Genomic DNA, 20,484 nt, shown 5'->3' with positions numbered 1-20,484 from the left:
ATCTAAATGTTGATTTTTTTAGAAACTTGTTTCTATTAAACATATTTAATAGCGTAGTGATTTTTATTTTCCAATTTAGTTGCGTTTCCAAGAGAGAAGAAAAAGATATTAAAATTTAGCAGAGAATATATATTGAAATATTGAAATAAAAAATCATAAATTTATAGGTATACATCTATATACAACTATTACCTACACCTCGCTTTAATCGATTCTTTTCTTTTTGTTATAGTAATAAATATAAAAGAATTTTTATTTTATTTTCTTGATATACTTCACATGTTGACGTTAATTAAAAATTCAACTTTTGGTACACGAGAATCCGTGTATCGCTTTTGACTCCCAGAAAATACTTCGATTATGTTGATGTCTTACGAACATTCTTTAGAGAACATGTAAGCTCGATTAAAACGTAAAACGGCTAGATATATAATACACACATATATATATATATATATATAAAACGACGATTTGTCCAGTGCTATCTCGCGTAAAATCGTACTTAATAGTTGCGTATGTGCTTTACGTTGTCATTTAACCGATGGTATAAGCGCTGCTGAAATACTCGTATACGCGTACACACGTATGCGATACGTATGAACGCATATATACGTATGTGCAGCTGCAAAACAACTCGTATGATTTCAAGTACACCGTTAAATAAAAAGTTCGCCATTTCAGAGTTAGCGTCGCAGTTGTGCTGTTGAGTATCGACTCTTTCGAAGCGTAATGTTCCCAGTATCTTACGGCAAAGTTTCAGATTGTTACGAAAAAAAAATTACTTCCACACAGTTACGACAAAACTGCAATTTGTGTAATTTCAACACGATGTGTGTTGTTCGACCATCGATTTATTCGCACTGCTACGTGTTCGCATTATACAATACTGTAAAATTTATGTGGCTGCTACGATTTCACCTCGAATTTCACGTTACTCGCATTAGGATCAGTTAAATAATTCAAATAAATTAAACAATAAATACGAAGCATAAAAATAGATATGTGATTTGTACGATATAATGATAAACATAATAATTGATCGTTTTCGGAAAATCATTTTTATTTGTTTTGGATATATTTCGAAAAAAAAAATAGATCGCTTACTATTGTTGCATGTTCTATGTTGAAGATATTTTTATGTGTGATATTGAAAATTTAAGTTTTTAATCTCGTTTTGTCTTTCTTCTACAAGTAAATTCAGAAATAAAAAGTAAATTAGATTAACGTATAATTTATATACGTTATTTATAATTGCTAGTTTCAAAAACGTCATTATTATTATAAAAAATATTTTAAAAATTAATAGACCAAATGAGTGTTAATTAGTTAATATTTTATTACTTTTTTTTATTTATTAAGAGTACACACACACACACACACATATATATATATATATTATAAACAGGAAAAAGTAATCTGTAATACAATGTAGAAGAATTACGAAATGAAATCTAGAAAAAAGAGAAAAAGAAAGAATTGTCGAAGAAAAATTTCAAATACTATTTTACTTTATTTTAACAGATTTAGATATTATTATTATTATTACTACTCCCCGAGAAAGTTCAGACTCTCATTGTAGTAATATGCATGTGAATCAAAATTCAAATTCAAATTCAAATTTGATTGTATTTACTGAGTTTAAAATTAAATGCATAAAATTAAAGAAAGTGTGTATATATATATATATATAGAACAATAAAAATTAGTACTGCTGTATTATTTAATAACTCTGATTAGTAATTACTGATTATTTTAATAATTACTAAATTTATTATATCACATTATGCAATTCATTAAACAGAAATAAAATTGAAAAAAGTCGCTTGCAACGATGCAATTTCAGAAAAGTAAAACAATTGTCGCATTAATGTAATTATAGAGTGTGAATAAAAAATTGCATTGATAACAAAAAAGATCAAGATATTAATATTTCTTACCTGATTTGAATGTTCTTGACCTGACCTGTGCGGAACTTTTGCGTTTCGAATATATTCGACTGTCTGGCTGCTGCAGAATTTCAAATATTCACGAGTCGATTGTAAAAGATGCAGTCCAATCTCCGCGCGAGGTGCTACACGTAATGGAAACCTCTTTGAAAAATTTCTCAGCCTGCTGTTATCCAATAAAGTTTGCCTTACTTGATCACTCATTCGTACATTTTAATGTTACTTACCTCATATAATGTGTCATTACTTTTTCCTTAATATTATTTTATCTCAAAGTGTAATATGAATATTCGAGCACAAGTGAACTTTTCTTGCAATTCAAGTGCCATATGCGAGGAAATTTTTTAACTCATTTTCCGCCCTTTATGCATCCTTATTATACTAATATTATAGAACTTTTTTTTCTTGCTTCTTTATGCTGAATTCAAATTTGAATCATTCATAACGTTAATTAGACTCTTACATCGTATATTACATTGAAAAAGAATTGGTACGAATGAATATTATACTAGATTACAAAGTTATAATTCAGAATAATCATAGCCAAAATGCTACTTTGCATAGAAAAGGATGACTCAAGTCTAGCATGCAACAAAACAATTTCCTTTCTGGAAAGCTGAGTCCACAAAATCGTATCTGTCCGTATCCGTACACATGTGTATTTTATGCTGAACGTTATGGCCTCGTGGTTGATACTTGCATTATATCACACATAAAAATATCTTCAATATAGAACATGCAACAATAGTGAGCGAGACCTATTTCTTTTTAGAAATATATCCAAAAATACAAAATATGAAACCATATGTTCTTTTTAGAATTTTCGCATTTAATTATTAAATCATTGAATGTAATAAAAAAATCGCTTTTTTATTTTAACATTCTTGTCAGCTTAAAATATAATGTAAAATAACAATTTTTTTTGCAGATTATTTTCCCGTTTACTTGAATCTCAGAAAAATTTTGCAGCAGAAGAATAATGTTGACTAACGATAAATTGTACATATGCATATATGAAAACATTATTAAAATAATATCAAACAACATCAATTACGTATTTATGTACTAAGTGGCGATAATATGTAAATTAGATTATTGCGTACGTTTACATGTATTATCCCCGATACGCGTAAAAAATAAATAAATTACGCGAATGACAAATAATGAGACTTAATTAATGTATATATAAAGTTTTAGTGTATCATTTCGTACAAACTCATTAATAATTGATATTTTGGTTGTATTTTCAATAATTCTATAATTCTTGATGGTTTAAACAAATAGTCGTATAATTCTTGATGGTTTAAACAATAGTTCAACTAAAAAAAAATTATTAGGATAAACTGAAACGCCAAATTCATGCAATAAACTCATTATGTTCTGCAAGGTTTTCCTTATTATTTTAATCAAATTTTTAAAAATATATAATTTTACTGTTATATAAAATATGCTCAATATAATACGGAAACTGTTTTAGAATAAACAGAACTCTCAAAAATTGGTCAACATCTCATTACATATGTGTATATATGTATGTGTACGTTTCTTTATGACAATTTTAATCGATATTCTTTTCTTTTCAAGTGTAAAACTTTTTTTTTAAACTCGTATAAAACTATGAATAAATTTTTGAAAAATTGACTAAAAATGATAAGAAAAATCTTGTAGAATGAAAGCAACACGCTGCATGAGCTTAGCGTCTCAGTTTGTCAATTAAATATTCTCTCTTCACTTAAATATTCTCTCTATCTCTAACTCTCTCTTTAACTCATAAGTTTCCATGAAATGATACGCTAGCTTTACATACACGTTGAATTAATATCTTGACTGCCACGATATTATATACGATATATGTATAGCATAATTTTTTGTCATAATTTATTTATTCTTATGTCTCTTCTTATATTTATATATAAAAAATTTATAAATATAGAGAACGTATGCAAATTATTCGATGCATGTTAATTGAAACAGTTAAATATATATCACATAAGTTATTTTTTACTCGCGAACGAGAGAGTCAGTATATTCAACTTAATAAATATGAAAATATAAACCAGCAATCTACACGAACCGAATGGAATATTAAAACGAGTCAACTGTAAAACGACGAGAAACTTTATCGTCCGTTAATCATAACCTCTGTGTATCTACGGAATGACACTTTTGCAATAAAAATTGTCGCTTTGTGAACTTTCTGTATTATTATTTTAATGAAATATGTTTCATCAAATGTGTAAAACATATATGTAATATTCTTACAATATAAATAGCATCGTAATAGCCAGTAAAAAAATACCTCCGGTATAAAAACGATTATTAGATATATCACAATTATTATACACATATATGTATATATTATATAATATATTTTTATGCCTATAACTCCTCCGTGAATTAATTGTAATATGTACAAATATCCTTCTACTGAAAGACTTTAGACGATTAATCCGTTAAAATGTACATTATATTATGTACACTACTTAAATGTAATGTTGAAATAAATCATATTATATATCTCAATATCTTTAATCGCACACAAACACACACACACACACACAAATACACACACACACATATATATATATATATATATATATATATATATATATATATATATATATATATTTCAATCTATTTACGTTCCATAGATACGCATGTATGGACAAAAATTTAAGCACACCCACGTCTCTTGCAGCTGTCAGCATTGCAGGTATACCTCCCATCTCCACCCCCGGCGCGATAATTTATCAGGATCATTCCGGTGGTCACAGAACGCGAGCGTGAACAGGACACCCGGCGGATTTATGATAACGATAACATTGAATAATTCGTGGCAACGATTGATCGCACGGTCACAACGAGATGCATGACCGATGCAACGCTTCAGTAGAATTGCGTGAGCCATAGGAATTATCGTATGATCATGCATTACAATAAACAGGAAATTTCAATAACCGATGACTTATTCGAAAAATTAAGCAATTTTAAACTGGACGATTAAATTGATATTTAAAAAAAAATCAACAAATAATATTTATATGCCATAATCTCATATGTATGAAAAAAGATAAAGTTGAAACGAAAAAATATATATTAAATTATATTTAATAAAAAATTAAACATAGATGTGACTAATTTTTGTGTCAATTTAAGTCTTTTAATAAAGAGCATATTAACTCTATAAAGAATATTATTTAGTATCAAAACAATATGACAGTGCATCTCCATACATTATACACATCCAACGTAATTGAGAAGAGGAAAGTTCTCAATGGGAAAAAGTAATTTAAAAGAATGATCGTTATTACGATTCTGTAGATATTAAGGTTACGAATGACATGTCGGCAGATGCGGTTCGATTTCCACGTATAGAACTGCGACATATATCACGCGAAAACTCGGTTCTACGTGGCTGGTGACTCGGGGGTAACTTTCGTAAAATCGATAATCTTTGCCTTAATTGAATGACGAGAGGAGAAACAATATGATTCAAATGTTCATAACAATCGCGCGCGCCCGTTCCATGCTCTTCAGAAATTCTATAACTAGAAGTCTTTAAACAATGACGCAGGAAAATAGAGAAAAGTTATAATGTTGCAAGCAGTAAGAAAATAGGAATGCAAATGAAAAAAGAAAAGACAAACGAAAGAAAGAACAAACGAGAAAACACTGTAAATCCACAGTACTGCGTCACGACGATTTGCAGTTGTATTGTCAGTAATTACATGTCACCAGCAACGTTTTGCATTTTATCTGACCGCCACGATGTTGGTGCTATCTCGTGGCTGTGTTAATTTGACCGCTATGTTAAATTCCGCGAGTGAGAGTCGTACGTCTCGTTGAAATCGAGAGATCCCCGAAGCAATCAGCCACGATTTGCTGCTACCGTTTCGATCACATTCAAAACACAAATGGTCTATAAACTTTAACAACATTGTACACACAAATGCATTATCTCCAAAAGAATTTTCATTTCGTAGCTTAATTAGAATCGCATCGAAAACAAAGTTATTTATTTGATACATAAAGCGTAATCTTTTTTTAAAGCACACTATCAAACACACGTGTACTGTCATTAAAGCTCTGCCTTAATATGTAAAAATTTGTCATATTATGATATGCTGAATAAATATTAAATATACATATAATTCGCATAAAAATGTTATGTATATATATATATATATATATATATATATATATATATAACATTTTTATGCGAATTGTGACTAACAATAAGCTTTTTTAAACTCACCGAGATCGGAAACGCAATTGGGTCGCGTTCATCTTAAGATAAAACACGACACAATCGACGGAAGAAGAAAGAAGAGTCGGGAGTTTACGGATGAGGTGGTTGAAAGAAGAACTGCGGAACCGGGGCCACTTAAGAGCGAAAATTTTCGTCGAAAGTCGACGAATAAATAATTCTCGAACGAGGCATTTCCATGGAGCAAGGACCCACCTTTCCCTGGTACGAGCCCAACCACTCGGTCCCTCTATCCTCCTTTCGAGTTGTGTAAAGAGTGCAAGGGGCGACTTTCCCCTTCCTCTGGGACAGCCGCCCTTATCACCCATTGATTTACATCTCCAGTTGTTCCTGCGGGAATCCGCCTACCTGTCGCACTCTCTCTCTTCTTCCTCTCTTCCCCTCGGTTACCCAGTTTTTCTTCGGCGATGTGCCACACCGTGCATCGTACCGTCTGATTCCCCAGTTTTATTTTCTCTTTCGCCAGCCCCAGAGGTACCCTCATCCCCATTTCTACGGAAGACCGTCCTGGATTCCCTGGATACAGAGTTCGCGGTGCACTTTATTATCACGTTAGACTGAAATAAATTAAGCAAACGATACGCGCGTGCTCGCGATGTTGGCGTTCGTACAAGATATTCTGCTTGTTTTTATAATACTGTACATAAATCGAGTAAATATGCCAAATCGAGGTTCTCAAGATAAAAATGACAACAAAATAGGAGTTTCTACAAAATGTAGATGTATAACATTTTCAAATAATTGTTAAAAAAGTCATTGCAATTACGAATACAGTGACAGCATCAAATTATTTTTATATCTTTAATTTTCAAAATTATACTTTTGATTTTCATTCATCTAATCCGTACTTTTCATTACGTTCACCGAATTATGTCGAATATTACTTATGCCTGCCACAACGAAATATGTATGTTCCGACGCCACAAAGATTCGAGCGTAAGATGCAGAAAGATTGTCTCTGTATCTCGATACAATATTCTTGAAAAGTGTTTGAACATGCATGATTGGACGTCGAGAGCTTTACCGGCACATTGCGCGCACCAGCACTGAAAATTCGGAACGAGGGGATTTTAAGAAGATGAGTTTCATTAAAGAAATGCTGCATTAAGAAATTGCTCTAACCGCAGTATTCTAAACCCAGCATGAGAAAGCGTAGGGTTGAGTTTCTCATTTAGGATAATTAATACTTCTTACACGATGAGGCGGAACGACCTTCCATTATCACGTAATGATAAGGCACCGCAATTTTTCAAATGAAACAGTATCTTCGTTATATATATCATCTACAATACGATTGGACGAAACATTTAGTACAGTTAATTGTAATCGAGTAATAATCGAGGTAGCGATTTCTCTAATAAATTTTTTCATCGAAAAACAATATTAAAATTAAGAGCATGCATACATTAATATAAATATATATATATATATATATATATATATATATATATATATATTATTTAATGGAAGCAATCCAAAGATAGAAGTTTTTTTTTATATAATCAACAACTTGGATAATATCAGAGTTGGGTGAATCGAATATTTGTTTGATCAAAAATTACATTGCATTGCAAGAAAATCGACTTGAAATAATGAGTGTTAAACATTTTGTTTATCAGCTTTTTGTATAATTAAAAAAAAATGTTACATTTATATAAAAATACGTAAATTAATATATATATATATATATATATATATATATTTATTTAAACAAAATATTAAGAAAAATATTTCGTACATTAATATTGACGTACGAAAAATAATTTCAGACTTCGCCTTTTAGTACATCTGATGTTCTAGACATATGACAAATTGAGAGCGGCAAAGCGATGAGTACGCGTGTAATGGAGATGAGACAAGGCGAGACATTTTGATATTGCGATGACAGCGTAACGCTCCAACACTTTGAGTTGTGAATGAGCGATGAATGATGTTCACAAGCTTTACACTGAAGTGCCTTCGATCGCGCTATGCACGTGGTTTGATAAACGATATACTGAGCCTTATTAATTAGTATACTCTAAAACAACTAATTTCTATTTTTTAAAATATCAATCGCCATAATGTATAGAAAATGATCAGTGGATTTTATCGTACAATGTGATAATAAGATTGTGATTAATTTTTAAAATCATACCAAATTTTGTTTCTTATTTTTCATGGATTTATAATCTATTATATATTATAAATATTTTTTTTCAAAATTATTATCACTAAAGTATATAAATTTAATTTATCATCTTTCTATGATTACCTCCTATTCAGTATTCTTTATTTCTATTTTCTACTTTCCTCCCTTTTATTCTCAAAATATTATAGTTATCAATTTTTATTATCAAATAGAATGTCCAATTTGTTATCACTGCATAAAATTGTGTTGAAAATATGACTTGTCATACGACCACTTACTTCAAAAAGCCAGCACTCTTTCGCGTGGTGCTTTTTATTTATCATCGCCAAAATGTACCACGACAAATTGCGTCAGCCTGCGACCTCAGAATGCAACGAGAGAAACGGTACTTTATCCTAATGCCAGGGCTACTTCGTTATTTCCGTTTATGGTCACGCTCTTCCAGTCGGTCAACCAAATTCGATTTTCTCATTGCCTTCGACATTTTAGTCGTTCGTACCACTCGTCCCCATTTTTCGCGTTTTATCACCAACCTACTACTATTTTATAATTACGCGAACACCACGTTAAAAGAAAAAAAAGAAGTACTATACCGAGTCACATTTAAAGGCAACATTGCATTCGTAAAGTGCATTTCAATTAAATTTTAATTATTTGACATTGTGTGTGCTCACGTAAAAGCATTATTTATTCTCGTAATTTTTTCAAAACTATATAATTTTATGCATAAATATATTTTTTGATATGTATTTAATCTATTACCTATTTTCGTTTAATTGAAAGAAACCGAAGCATAGCTTGTTCTCTCTGCGCCATTGCTATTACAACGCGAACATTATTGTTTATTTGTATACAATCATACACAATAGCTCGCAGCAAACCATGACGGCGTAATTATTTCCTACTATGAAAATCATATTTGCATTATTATTAGATATTACTAATACAACACAAAATACAAGCAAAAATAGCAATTAATTTACACATAGCAGCACATTAATAATATAATAAATTCTATTAAACATCGATACTATAATAACAATATTGTGCCAGGATATAGTATAAAAAAAAAGTATTTTAACTAATATCGATAAAGTAATGTACGTGTGTGGAAAAATTAATCAACTTCTCCAATCGGTTTAACTCGAGACGATGTCGTCAGATCTTGTTACATGTACAGATGTGGGCAACCGATAGATCGCTACTCGGATGACCAAAGAAGAAGCAACGAAGAGACACGCGAGAAACAAAGAGCAACACGTACCATCGAGAATACACCCGGCACGTGTTACATGCGCGCGACCACATGATCGTTTCCCGATTCTCCTTGAACTCGTACATATCCGGGTCGATGCGCAACACCAACAACTTCCGCTGGCAGAAAAGCATTTTCTCCGAGAAGCCGTTTTATTATTTAATGGAAGCAATCCAAAGATAGAAGTTCTTTTTATATAATCGACATCTCGGATAATATCAGAATTGGGTGAATCGAATATTTGTTTGATCAAAAATTACATTGCATTGCAAGGAAATCGACTTGAAATAATGAGTGTTAAACATTTTGTCTTTCTGCTTTTTGTATAATTAAAAAAAAATATTACATTTATATAAAAATACGTAAATTAAAAATTAAATTAAATATGAATTAACAAATATTTTAACTTTATTTAGTCATAAAAATTAAAAAAAAAAAATTGTTTAATTTTAAAGATAAAATATCTGTTTAATCTAATGGATATTAATTTAATTTTTAATTTATGTATTTCCATATAAAAATAAAGTAATGTTTTAAGAACTGAAATTTGTTTTTGTCGTTATTATTATACCATAAGAGAAAATAAATACATCATTTTATTTAAAGACATAATAAAAAACGTTTGCTTTTCAAACAAAAACTAAAAATTTTTTCCCCCCACTTATTGCGTAATATACCAACGTCATTTTGCTTCAAAGGATTTAAATAGAACAATGAAAATGATGAATTATTAATATTGGTTACAGGAGAAATTAGTACTTTCATGTAATTCTGCTTGCACTTAATGAATCATGTTGAGAAACCATGAGTTGCAAGCTTTGTGGAATCGCGGCACAGCATGGAAACACGGCACAAAAGACGAAGAAGTCAAGAGGATGGTCGGTAAAATATTTATTACTCGCGCATATAGACGGCTCGTGCCGCAGAAGTTCTTCAAAGTTTCTCGAGCGAAGCTACCATACAAGATACAATCCCGCACGATAATACCAAAAGAAAACAAAAGAAATTGAGGGAGACACAGTATCCGACCGTGGATGATGTGCATCCCTCCTATCGCGAACCGCTTTCGTTATTTCAGCTTCGTAACTTTAGAATTACTTATACATACAATTTGCGCAATATCTCTCACGAGAGATCGGTCGCTGGGGCCGAGATAGAAGTCCGTTCCTAACGAAAAAATGCGCTTTGTACGAGACGGAATAAAAATTGCAGTGTAATGAGATTTATGCGATAAATTATACAACTTTTAGCATGTAGAATATAACTTTTTAACACGTGGAGCACCTCAACAAAATTTAATTATGACATCGCGGCTTTTAAGCTTTTGTGAATGGATATAAAATAATTTTTCATATATATTTTTTTTTTTTTATTTAGATTGATTATTGTAGATTGTTTTATATTCTTTAATATTATTTTTCATCGTTCATATATTTTTTATAACATGTCTTTCACTAATGATTGCTCAAGTAACGCCTAAATGATCTTATTTTATCGTGTGAGCGGTCAACACACATAATATAACTTTATTGTTATCATTTAATTACCATCATCATTTACATCGCGCTTTTATTCGAAACAAAAAATTATAAAGGTTCATGTATATGTATGTACGAGATATCAAACTTGATGTATTTCACGTCATTAAGCGGCAGACAAAATAAATTCTGTTTTCGCTGTTCAGTTGGCGGAAACGTATCGAGAATAATTAAGCGTTCATCAAATCGCGGTCGCAGCACCAAATGCCATGTATACAACATAGTGGCAAATCCTTACAAATAAATATATAATTACAGGCAAAGGTAATAAATAAATTTACTCACTGGGCTGTGTATTGATGCTGGCAATATCCATTGGCTGTTCCATCGGTATCGATGGCATAGCTGCCGATTCGAAAAGCCGCACCAGATCAATCTCGTCCAGGATGCTCATTCACGCACGCATGGATATCGGAAAATGCGACTAATTACGATCGCGCACGCTTTACAATCGTTCGCACTCCCGGCACTCACGGTGCTCCCGCGTATAAATTCGCGATTTACTTCGAAGACGCGCGTGTAATGACATTTAATGGCGTTCACTCCGCGAAACGAACAGGATCGACGCGCAAACGCGCGCCATGTTCTACACGGCGTTCACCAACACTGCCATTCGGATATTTGGTAATGGCGATAAGAGCAACTAATTAGTACGCGCACTTCAATACAACGGTCGACCGACACTTTACTCGGCACTCCTGATACGCTGTTAATTAGGCGTACGACACATCTCGAATGGGCGAACGATGCGAAGCGCGCGCTTCAAGTGCACGCCCGAAATGCGTGTGAAGTGAGATTTCGACGAGAAACACCGAACCGACGAACCGAATGTTATGCGCGAATTTAACGACAACGGCATCGATCAATCGAATATACCTACATGCTTACTCAAACTCTCGGCGCTTCTTTCGCGATTCGCGTACGGACCCGAATCACTTTTAACGATTATATAAAATGCAAGAAACACAGACGGATTTTCGAGTACTTCTGCACGAACACGAACACGACGCGTGACGATATGAAATTTTATTGTAAATCAAAAGATTTTTTACACGCACATTCTTATAAATAATCATAATCGATATTAAAAGTAGCGATTATGTTGCGCAATGTTAATAAAGAATTTATGTATGACAAATTTTCATACATAATTTTTTTTTAATTATATATATAATATTTATAATTATATTTTAATTTTGAAAAATTTGTGTACAAAATATTTCCTTCATGCAAATTCTTTTTTATTTTTATCATTATCATATTAGTTACGATTATTTGTAAAAATGCACGTGTAAAAAACTTATGATTTATAATAAAATTGTTTATCAATATATATATGAGGAAGAGAGAGATGGAAAATACTTCGCTTTTTTGCGATTCTATTGGCCCTTCTCTTACTCTTCTCACCTTTTGCCTACTGTCTCCGTGAACGGCCCCTTTATTTTGTTCGCTCTCTTTCCTCGCCGCTACGCAGTCGCGAAGTTAGACGAAACTCGTTATCGGATAGAACGGGCGATTACCGCCTCGTCTCGAGTTGGTGCTCGACTTTTAACGCGATTATACGTCGCTGAAACGCTAAATTGCACGACGCAGCGAGAGTTAACGCCCGCGAAAACTATAAGTTCGAGCGATGCGCCTCGGGGAAGAATAACGAAAAATATCTGATAAAATGGTGTGAATCGCAGAAAAAAAATATCCCTCCATTTAACATATTGCGATCATAATATTACAAAGAATTTTTTATGAAAAATTATGTTATATAAAAAAAAAAGATCCTTTATAGCTTAAACTCTTTCTTAAAAACACATTTCAATATTACGTATCTTAAAGATCAATGTGAGCAGCCACAAAAGTATTCTTTTTATAACATTCGAGAAATAAGGCAAAAAACCGGTAGCAAATAAGGAACATAGTGAGGCTAATATAAAAAGCAAATATTCCAAAAAATCTCTCGTGTTTCATAAAACTGTTCTCGCAACGCTCTGCGTACTTTATACGCGACTCCGTGCCGCAAATAGACCGAAGAAAAGCTAAAGGCAGAAACGAGAAAGGAGAGAGCTAAACGCGGAAGCCCGATAGATCGAGCCAATCGTTCACCTGCTCAACCAATCGCACACCTGTATTCGCCTTCCGCGAAGCTAAACCAATCGGGCTGTACGTATCGTTGTTTGGCCAGTTTACGAGCTCCACGGATATCGATTACCGATCGCCTCGGCGGCTATCGCTTCTTCCTAATACTGAAAAATGGACCAGAGCCTTTGCACGAGAGATCACCTGCGAAAGAGAGCGCGGAGCTGCTATTGCCGTGGAATTCTCTCGACGCGTTCGACGCTCCACGCCCGATGGAGGACCTCGCAAAGAATGCTCAAAGTTTCCGCCCGCGCGCTTCCGGTTCGCCGGCTCTCGCTGATGGCTGCAATTAGACCTCTGGCTATCCCTTTTATAGCACACACCGCTCGAAAAGATCGACCCTCGCATCTAGAAAAGAGTAGACTATAAACGAGAATATCCTTTCTAATTGAAACCTTAAATTTTTGGAAACTTAATGGATTGAAAGTACGACAACTGGAATGAGCGTCTGCTCGTCCGTCTCATTTCTTTTATGTACGAAAAACTTTTTAGATTAACATTATATTTTAAATAACATAACGAACAAATTTTTTTTATATCAAATGCATCTGCAGTAATCAATCATTGTTAAAGTTTTAATTGCTTCGTATATTAAAATTTCTCGAAAAAATTCATTTTATCCATCCAACACAAAAATAATTATTTTTAATTTTAATACTTTAACGAGAGGAAAGATATAACTTTGATAACTATATATTACATTTACTTTTCAAGGATTATTATTACTAATCTTATTATATACGAAATACATAAATAATTATATGTATTGTATTATCTATTGCTCATTGATTTAATATATTTCCAGACTTTTTGCTAAGCTTAAATAAAAATATAACTATCCAATTCTTTAACATATTAATACAAAAATATTTTTTACTAAAAAGAAATATAAATTAATAATTTGGATTTATCATTTACATAAATGTAAAAGTCTCTATAATTCTACCTACAATTTTCCTCTTTACATTGCACTTCTCTTGACGAATCGTTATAACGAATATCCTACTCCTATGTAAAACATTGTGAGGAATATATTGTCTTATCGAACAGAGAATAGTTAAGTGTTTTTACTATTGACTCAGGGTAACTATTTAACTGAAAGTGATTCCATTTAAGATCCATGCGTTACAAAGGTCTGTTTATATATTTGAAATATCACGATAAATCTTCGTAGACCAATTCTCGTCATTTATTACTTAGTAACAGGCACAAATACAAAGGACGAAAAAATTTTCATAAAGAGATGTATGGAAAACAAAAAATGCTTCTATTACATGAAGTTACATGTGATATCGCGACGATTTCTATAGTGACCCTCTCTTGTCATGTTATTAGAGACATAAGGCTCGCACGAAATGGTTTCAATATTACAACATCGCTATTCGCGAATTTCACCTAGGCACAAATGTTATTCCAATAGATAATGTATCTTCATATATATATATATATATATATATATATATATATATGCATACATACCGCATATTCCCGCGCGCGCTACCACTTCCGATGTAATGACGCCGACATCGCGTACGTTTCAGGAATCGAGGTACCTTCGAGCTCGGTGTCGATATTCGAATGATACGCCCGTTGAATATGCATGCGTCAAATTTAGCAGATGGTGTACGCCCTTATTCCTATCACTCGTCGCGCGAATAAGTCAACACGTTCGAACGTTTTGGGATTACATATCTGAATACAATGCGTACGCGAATATTGGATTCCTCGATATACACGCACACACATGGAGTTTTCTGAAAAATAAAAATGTTAAATTTTCAACTCTCTCGCTGCGAAAAAGTGCGTAACATGCATAATGCAATCCTTTAAATCTGACATGATTTACGATACGTATCAATAATCTACGCGTTTTTCAAGAATTATTACTTGCGCAATAAATCGTTAATATACATGGACTGAAATGCATATATATTCATGAATTTTCGCATCCATAATTTCAATGTTTATCGAATATTTTACGTTTTATAATGCATAAAAACGATAAATTTTATGATAAATTTCATACCTTACACAATTATTGTAGCGGATACCGCTTGGCTCTCCATCATTTGTAAAAATATTACTGCGAAATCGACAAATAAATGCACTGCATTTACCGTAATAAATTCAACAATCATCGTGAAGAAGTCTTCACGTCTGATTGGCGAATCAAATGATCGACGTAATTATGACGTCAAACTAGTACAACGAATAAAGATGCGTTCAAAAAATCTCTCTCCCGTGTAAAGTAGCGTTTAATTGACCAATCACGACAGGAAGAGCAAAGTTTCCTTTGTCCTGATTGGTCAATGCTATTCTACCCTAAGTCAGGTTTCCGAACGCACTTTGACTAACGTTACGCGGCCAGTTTAAGGATGTAAACAGATTATTCTGGTATTGCATTAATTAATTTTGTCATTATTGAGTAAGTATGATAAAAATAAATAATAAGAAATCAAAATGACAAAAGGAATTCTGTCATTATGGTTATAATTATTACGATCGTAGTTCCTTTACATCTCTAGACAATACATGCTGTGCGAATCGTACATTCATTATGGTTATGTTGCCCTATTGTAACTGTGCGTAATGTTTACAGAGTGTATCTTGAATCAGTAAAATGGAAATAGAATTAATTGAATTGAAGGATATAAAAGCTATACCAGATATAGTACACATTTATCCACAACGAGTGAAGTCCGAGTGTACACCACTCGTTATTGACAATGGTAATTCATATTGTACAGTATATCCTAATTATGTTATATCTGATAAATTGACATACTGTTCTTTGCATTAGGATCTTACAACTGCAGAGTCGGTTGGGCTACTGAAAAGGAACCACAATTAATATTCAAGAATCTCATAGCGAAACCGCGAAAGGAACGTGGCAAGAAAGATGGGGAACCTCAAGTGGGAAATGATATAGCGAACATTGAAGCTGTTCGATTTCAACTGAAAACTCAATTTGACCGAAATGTAGTGACGCATTTTGAGGCTCAAGAACAGATATTTGATTATACATTAACACATATGGGTATAGACACGGAAGGCAGGGTAGATCATCCAATTATTTTGACAGAGGCATTCCTCAATCCCAACTATTCTCGTAACTGTAAGAAAATAATGATTTATATATTATACAATTTCTGTAATGCACACAATAATTTAATATTCAATTTATGTATTTCAGTGATGGCAGAATTGTTATTTGAATGTTACAATGTACCATCAATAGCATATGGTATCGATTGTTTATTTTCCTATCAACACAACAATTGCCCACCTGATGGATTAATAGTTAGCATAGGATATCATACAACTCATATAATACCGATATTAGATGGAAAAGCAGATGCTACAAACGCAAGAAGAATCAATGTTGGTGGATATCATATTACATCATATATGCATAGACTTCTTCAATTAAAATATCCAGTACATGTCAACGCAATAACACCTAGTCGTGCAGAGGTATATATCATTTGTATATTAAAATATTTAATAATAAATTATTTTTTATATGTTCTAAATATATTATATATTTATAACCAATAATAGCAGTTTTCTAAATTTATCTATTTTATAATCTTTAGGAGTTGATACATGAACATTCGATGATTGCTTTAAATTATCAGGAAGAATTATCCAAATGGGCAGATGTAGATTATTATGATACACATGTTTTAAGAGTACAATTACCATATATCGCGCCTACTACTACTCCTGGTCTAACACTTGAACAGCAAAAAGAAAGAAAACGGGAATTAGCACGAAGACTGATGGAAATTAATGCAAGGAAGAGGGAAGAAAGGGTTGGCACATTTTGTTTTATTTATACGTATCTATCATGATATTATTATTATATAACCTGAAGTTTAATTTAACATTTTATATTTGCAGTTGGCAGAAGATGAAGAGCAACTTAATCAATTATTGGCAGTCCAAGATCTTTTAGAGGAAGGTGAAATTGATGAATTTGATCAGGCATTAAAGACCTATTCTCTTGCAAATGAAGCTGATTTAATAAAAATGATTAACAATCTACAAGCAAAAGTAGAAAGAACTAGACAGAAAATCGTCGCTGCTAATTCACAAGAGGAAAATATAGTGATAGAAGAAAAACCTAAAATTAAGTCAAGTCTTCAACCTAAGGATCAACAAGATTTTGATGAGTGGATTGCTGGAGTTAAAAAGAAAAGGTAATTTTTTTATAATCATTATATATTTATTTATTAATTAGGAAATATTACTAAATTTTTATTTCTCATAGACAAGAAATATTAGACAAACGTATGGCAAAGAGACAACGTAGGCAAGATATGGCAAAGCGAAGAACAGCTGCTGCACAGGAGAGGATGCGAATAATTAGCCAGTTGGCGAAAAAAGAAAAGCGTGATGATGATTTTGGTATGCGGGACGAAGACTGGGATGTATATAAAGTTATAAACAAGGTATATATTTTTTCTTATATGTCAAATGTTGTACAAGTTATATACTTTGTTATAAATGATATTTGATATCGTTTGTTATAAAATGTTTGTAGGAAGGTGGCGATTCTGATTCAGAATTAGAGCAGGAAAAGTTGTTAGAATTAGAGGATGTTTTACGTCATCATGATCCAGAATTTGACAGTGTTGGTTCCAGCGTTCCCATGGTTCCTGGAGAAACTCATCAACTTCACGTAGGCGTAGAGCGTCTACGAGCACCAGAATTATTGTTTCAACCGTCCATGGTTGGTTCTGTGGAAGCCGGAATTGCCGAGACAATCGAATTTGTTTTAAAACAATTCTCTCCTGAAGAACAAACGCGTCTCGTGAGTAATGTATTTCTCACTGGTGGACCAACAGCTTTCCCGGGATTATTGGAAAGATTGAAACGTGAACTACGCGAAATGAGACCTTTCGGATCAAACTTTCAAGTTAATATCGCAAAAAATACCAGCTTAGATGCTTGGTATGGTGCAAGAGATTTCGGTTTAAGTGGCAATCTTCCTGAGTACTTAGTCAGTCGTAAAGAATATGAAGAGAAAGGCGGGGAGTATTTCAAAGAACATTTGACAAGTAATACTTACACTCGATCGCCCGATCCTTTGCCAACGATACAAGTGCCTGTAACATCGGAGCAAGTGATCGTAGAGGATGCTGTAGTTGACGTAGAAATTGAATAAAAGGTATTTATAATTATAATGTAAATTTTGATAATAAATCACATTTAATTAAATAATATAAACGAAATATTCTCAGTAATATTCTAAATACTTTTATCTTGTCAGATAGGTTTTATCAAATAAAGAGTTTTTAATATCAAAGTATAATCATGATGTATAAAAGTGAGAGATTTTATTATTGACTGGATATTAGCAAAAGATACGACCAGCTATTGTTCTTGGATACCTACTTTATTACACAAGTATTTCCGTTTGTTCATTTTATTACGAACAAACTACATTGTAGTCTGTTTGCTGATCACAATATACAGTTCCCAAACATCGCATTTCGCCATTCAACACAATTACGCGGGATACGTTTTATACGTTTTACTTTTCTTATTTTTCAAGGACAATCGACATCAGTTTCTGGGCGTTCTTCGTGTAGCCTAAAAAATTATGAAAGTGATCCCTCACCTTAGCGATAAGATTGATTTTACAGCAACCTCAGTTACAAATCTCCGATCTTGATCTTAAGCGACTTAAACTAACATCACAATATAATACACACTGAAATCATTGTTGAGGCCCCAGCTAGGTAGCTACAACTAACACTACTAATTCTTGCGCATCAATAAAGGAACCTATAGCGATGTAACGCGCTTTAATTTTCCAATCGCTCTACTCAGAACAAAGAAAGAGAGATTTACATATAAATGATAATCACAAACTCTTAGATCACAGGTGCACATTATTTGTTCGTAGTACATAATTGATCAAGACTAAAAAAAATTCTTTGTTTTATACTATATGCAACGTGATGTACACATTGTTATGTTAGACATGTTCTTTACAGAATTTTCTGTATATAAAATACATAGTTCATCTTTCTGTGAACAACATGCTGAAACAAATAAACTAAAGTTATTATAAATATACATTTTGTTAAAACAATATAAATCTAATATTACAAAAGCATACAATGCAAGCTGACAACATTTGCAAACATAAAATATCTAATGTATGTAAAGCTCATCACAAAATTAATATAATCTTTAAACAATATTGTTCAATATCTGCAAGATAATGAAGCTAAAATTTAATGAAATATATCTACACAACAATTGATGTTTTATTTTTGTTTTATATCATGTTCATCGCACATAATCGTGTAATGAGCTAAACATCAGAGGCAGGCATATTTTGTTAATCAAGCTCACTGATGAATTATATATATCTTGATATATCGCATACAGAACTTAATTTAAATATCCTTTACAACTATCACAGTTTGAGGTCGCTGCAAATCAATATCTCGCCTGTAATGACACACTATATCTTATGAAATTTTCATTCATAGAGAGAATGGAAGGGTAAATAGGTGTGGAGGACACTTGGGTAGTTTTGTTTACGATAAGATTGAGGTAGAATCCAATCTGCAAATAAATACAACTTTTGATCCGCATATGCTATAAGTGAGGGGCTACTTCCGTCAACAATAATGTAATATTAATTAAAAGTATACGTAACATTAAAATAATGTCGCGATTATGATAACAATAGTTATAATGATTATAATAGTAAAAATGATAATAAGAATGACAGTAAAATAATAATTAGTACAACAACGCAATTAAAATGTTTCCGCAATATAATGGCTGTATGCATTTATATATACATATATATTTATGTATATCGTTCATATGACAGGATAAAGATTGACAACTGTGTACAGTATATGCTTGCCTTAGTTGTACCATCTTTATGTTATACGCACCTATCCTTTGCATTAATTATATGACAATAATAATAATAATCAGAATATAATCAGAATAATTACAATAATATAATAATCATAATTAGTATCGTTCTTTTACTCATAAAATATCCTATATATAACATGTACTTTTAATAATAACTATGCAGTATGTACGTAAAGAGGATGTGTTCAGATAGGATATGTCGATAAAAACTATGGTATACGAAGCGTCAACTTTTTATTTTCTCTGCTATCGTTTATCTTGTTTCTTTTTTTTTTATCGTTTTTCGCAAAATGACTATTACAAAA

At 32.2% G+C, this 20,484-nt stretch overlaps 2 protein-coding genes across 3 annotated transcripts in view; one reads left to right on the top strand and one right to left on the bottom strand.

Annotated features, from left to right (window-relative positions):
• LOC140668968 (TWiK family of potassium channels protein 7) overlaps positions 1 to 12,238 on the bottom strand; it is a 272,402-nt gene extending 260,164 nt beyond the window's left edge. Inside the window, exon 1 of the mRNA XM_072898332.1 lies at positions 11,423 to 12,238. The gene's annotated coding sequence lies outside the window, so the exon portion shown is untranslated. The remainder of the gene's footprint in view (positions 1 to 11,422) is intronic.
• A 3,373-nt stretch (positions 12,239 to 15,611) lies between these two features.
• On the top strand, positions 15,612 to 20,242 carry Arp5 (Actin-related protein 5). Of its 2 annotated transcripts, none has more exons than XM_072897286.1 (9): positions 15,612 to 15,692; positions 15,867 to 15,996; positions 16,068 to 16,382; positions 16,461 to 16,741; positions 16,864 to 17,082; positions 17,171 to 17,469; positions 17,541 to 17,721; positions 17,814 to 18,440; positions 18,828 to 20,242. In XM_072897286.1, the coding sequence occupies exons 2-8, from the start codon at positions 15,888 to 15,890 to the stop codon at positions 18,435 to 18,437; spliced, it is 2,028 nt and encodes a 675-aa protein (XP_072753387.1). In that variant the 5' UTR covers positions 15,612 to 15,692; positions 15,867 to 15,887; the 3' UTR covers positions 18,438 to 18,440; positions 18,828 to 20,242. The 2 variants fall into 2 exon arrangements, with proteins under 2 accessions (XP_072753387.1, XP_072753386.1); XM_072897285.1 differs by having other exon boundaries at positions 18,543 to 20,242.
• The last annotated feature ends 242 nt before the right edge of the window (positions 20,243 to 20,484 follow it).

The sequence above is a fragment of the Anoplolepis gracilipes genome, chromosome 8 (assembly GCF_047496725.1).
Source record: "Anoplolepis gracilipes chromosome 8, ASM4749672v1, whole genome shotgun sequence".
NCBI lineage: Eukaryota > Metazoa > Arthropoda > Insecta > Hymenoptera > Formicidae > Anoplolepis > Anoplolepis gracilipes.
The sequence above is the reverse complement of the archived record's forward strand: the minus strand, read 5'-3'. Positions and strand labels throughout refer to the sequence as shown.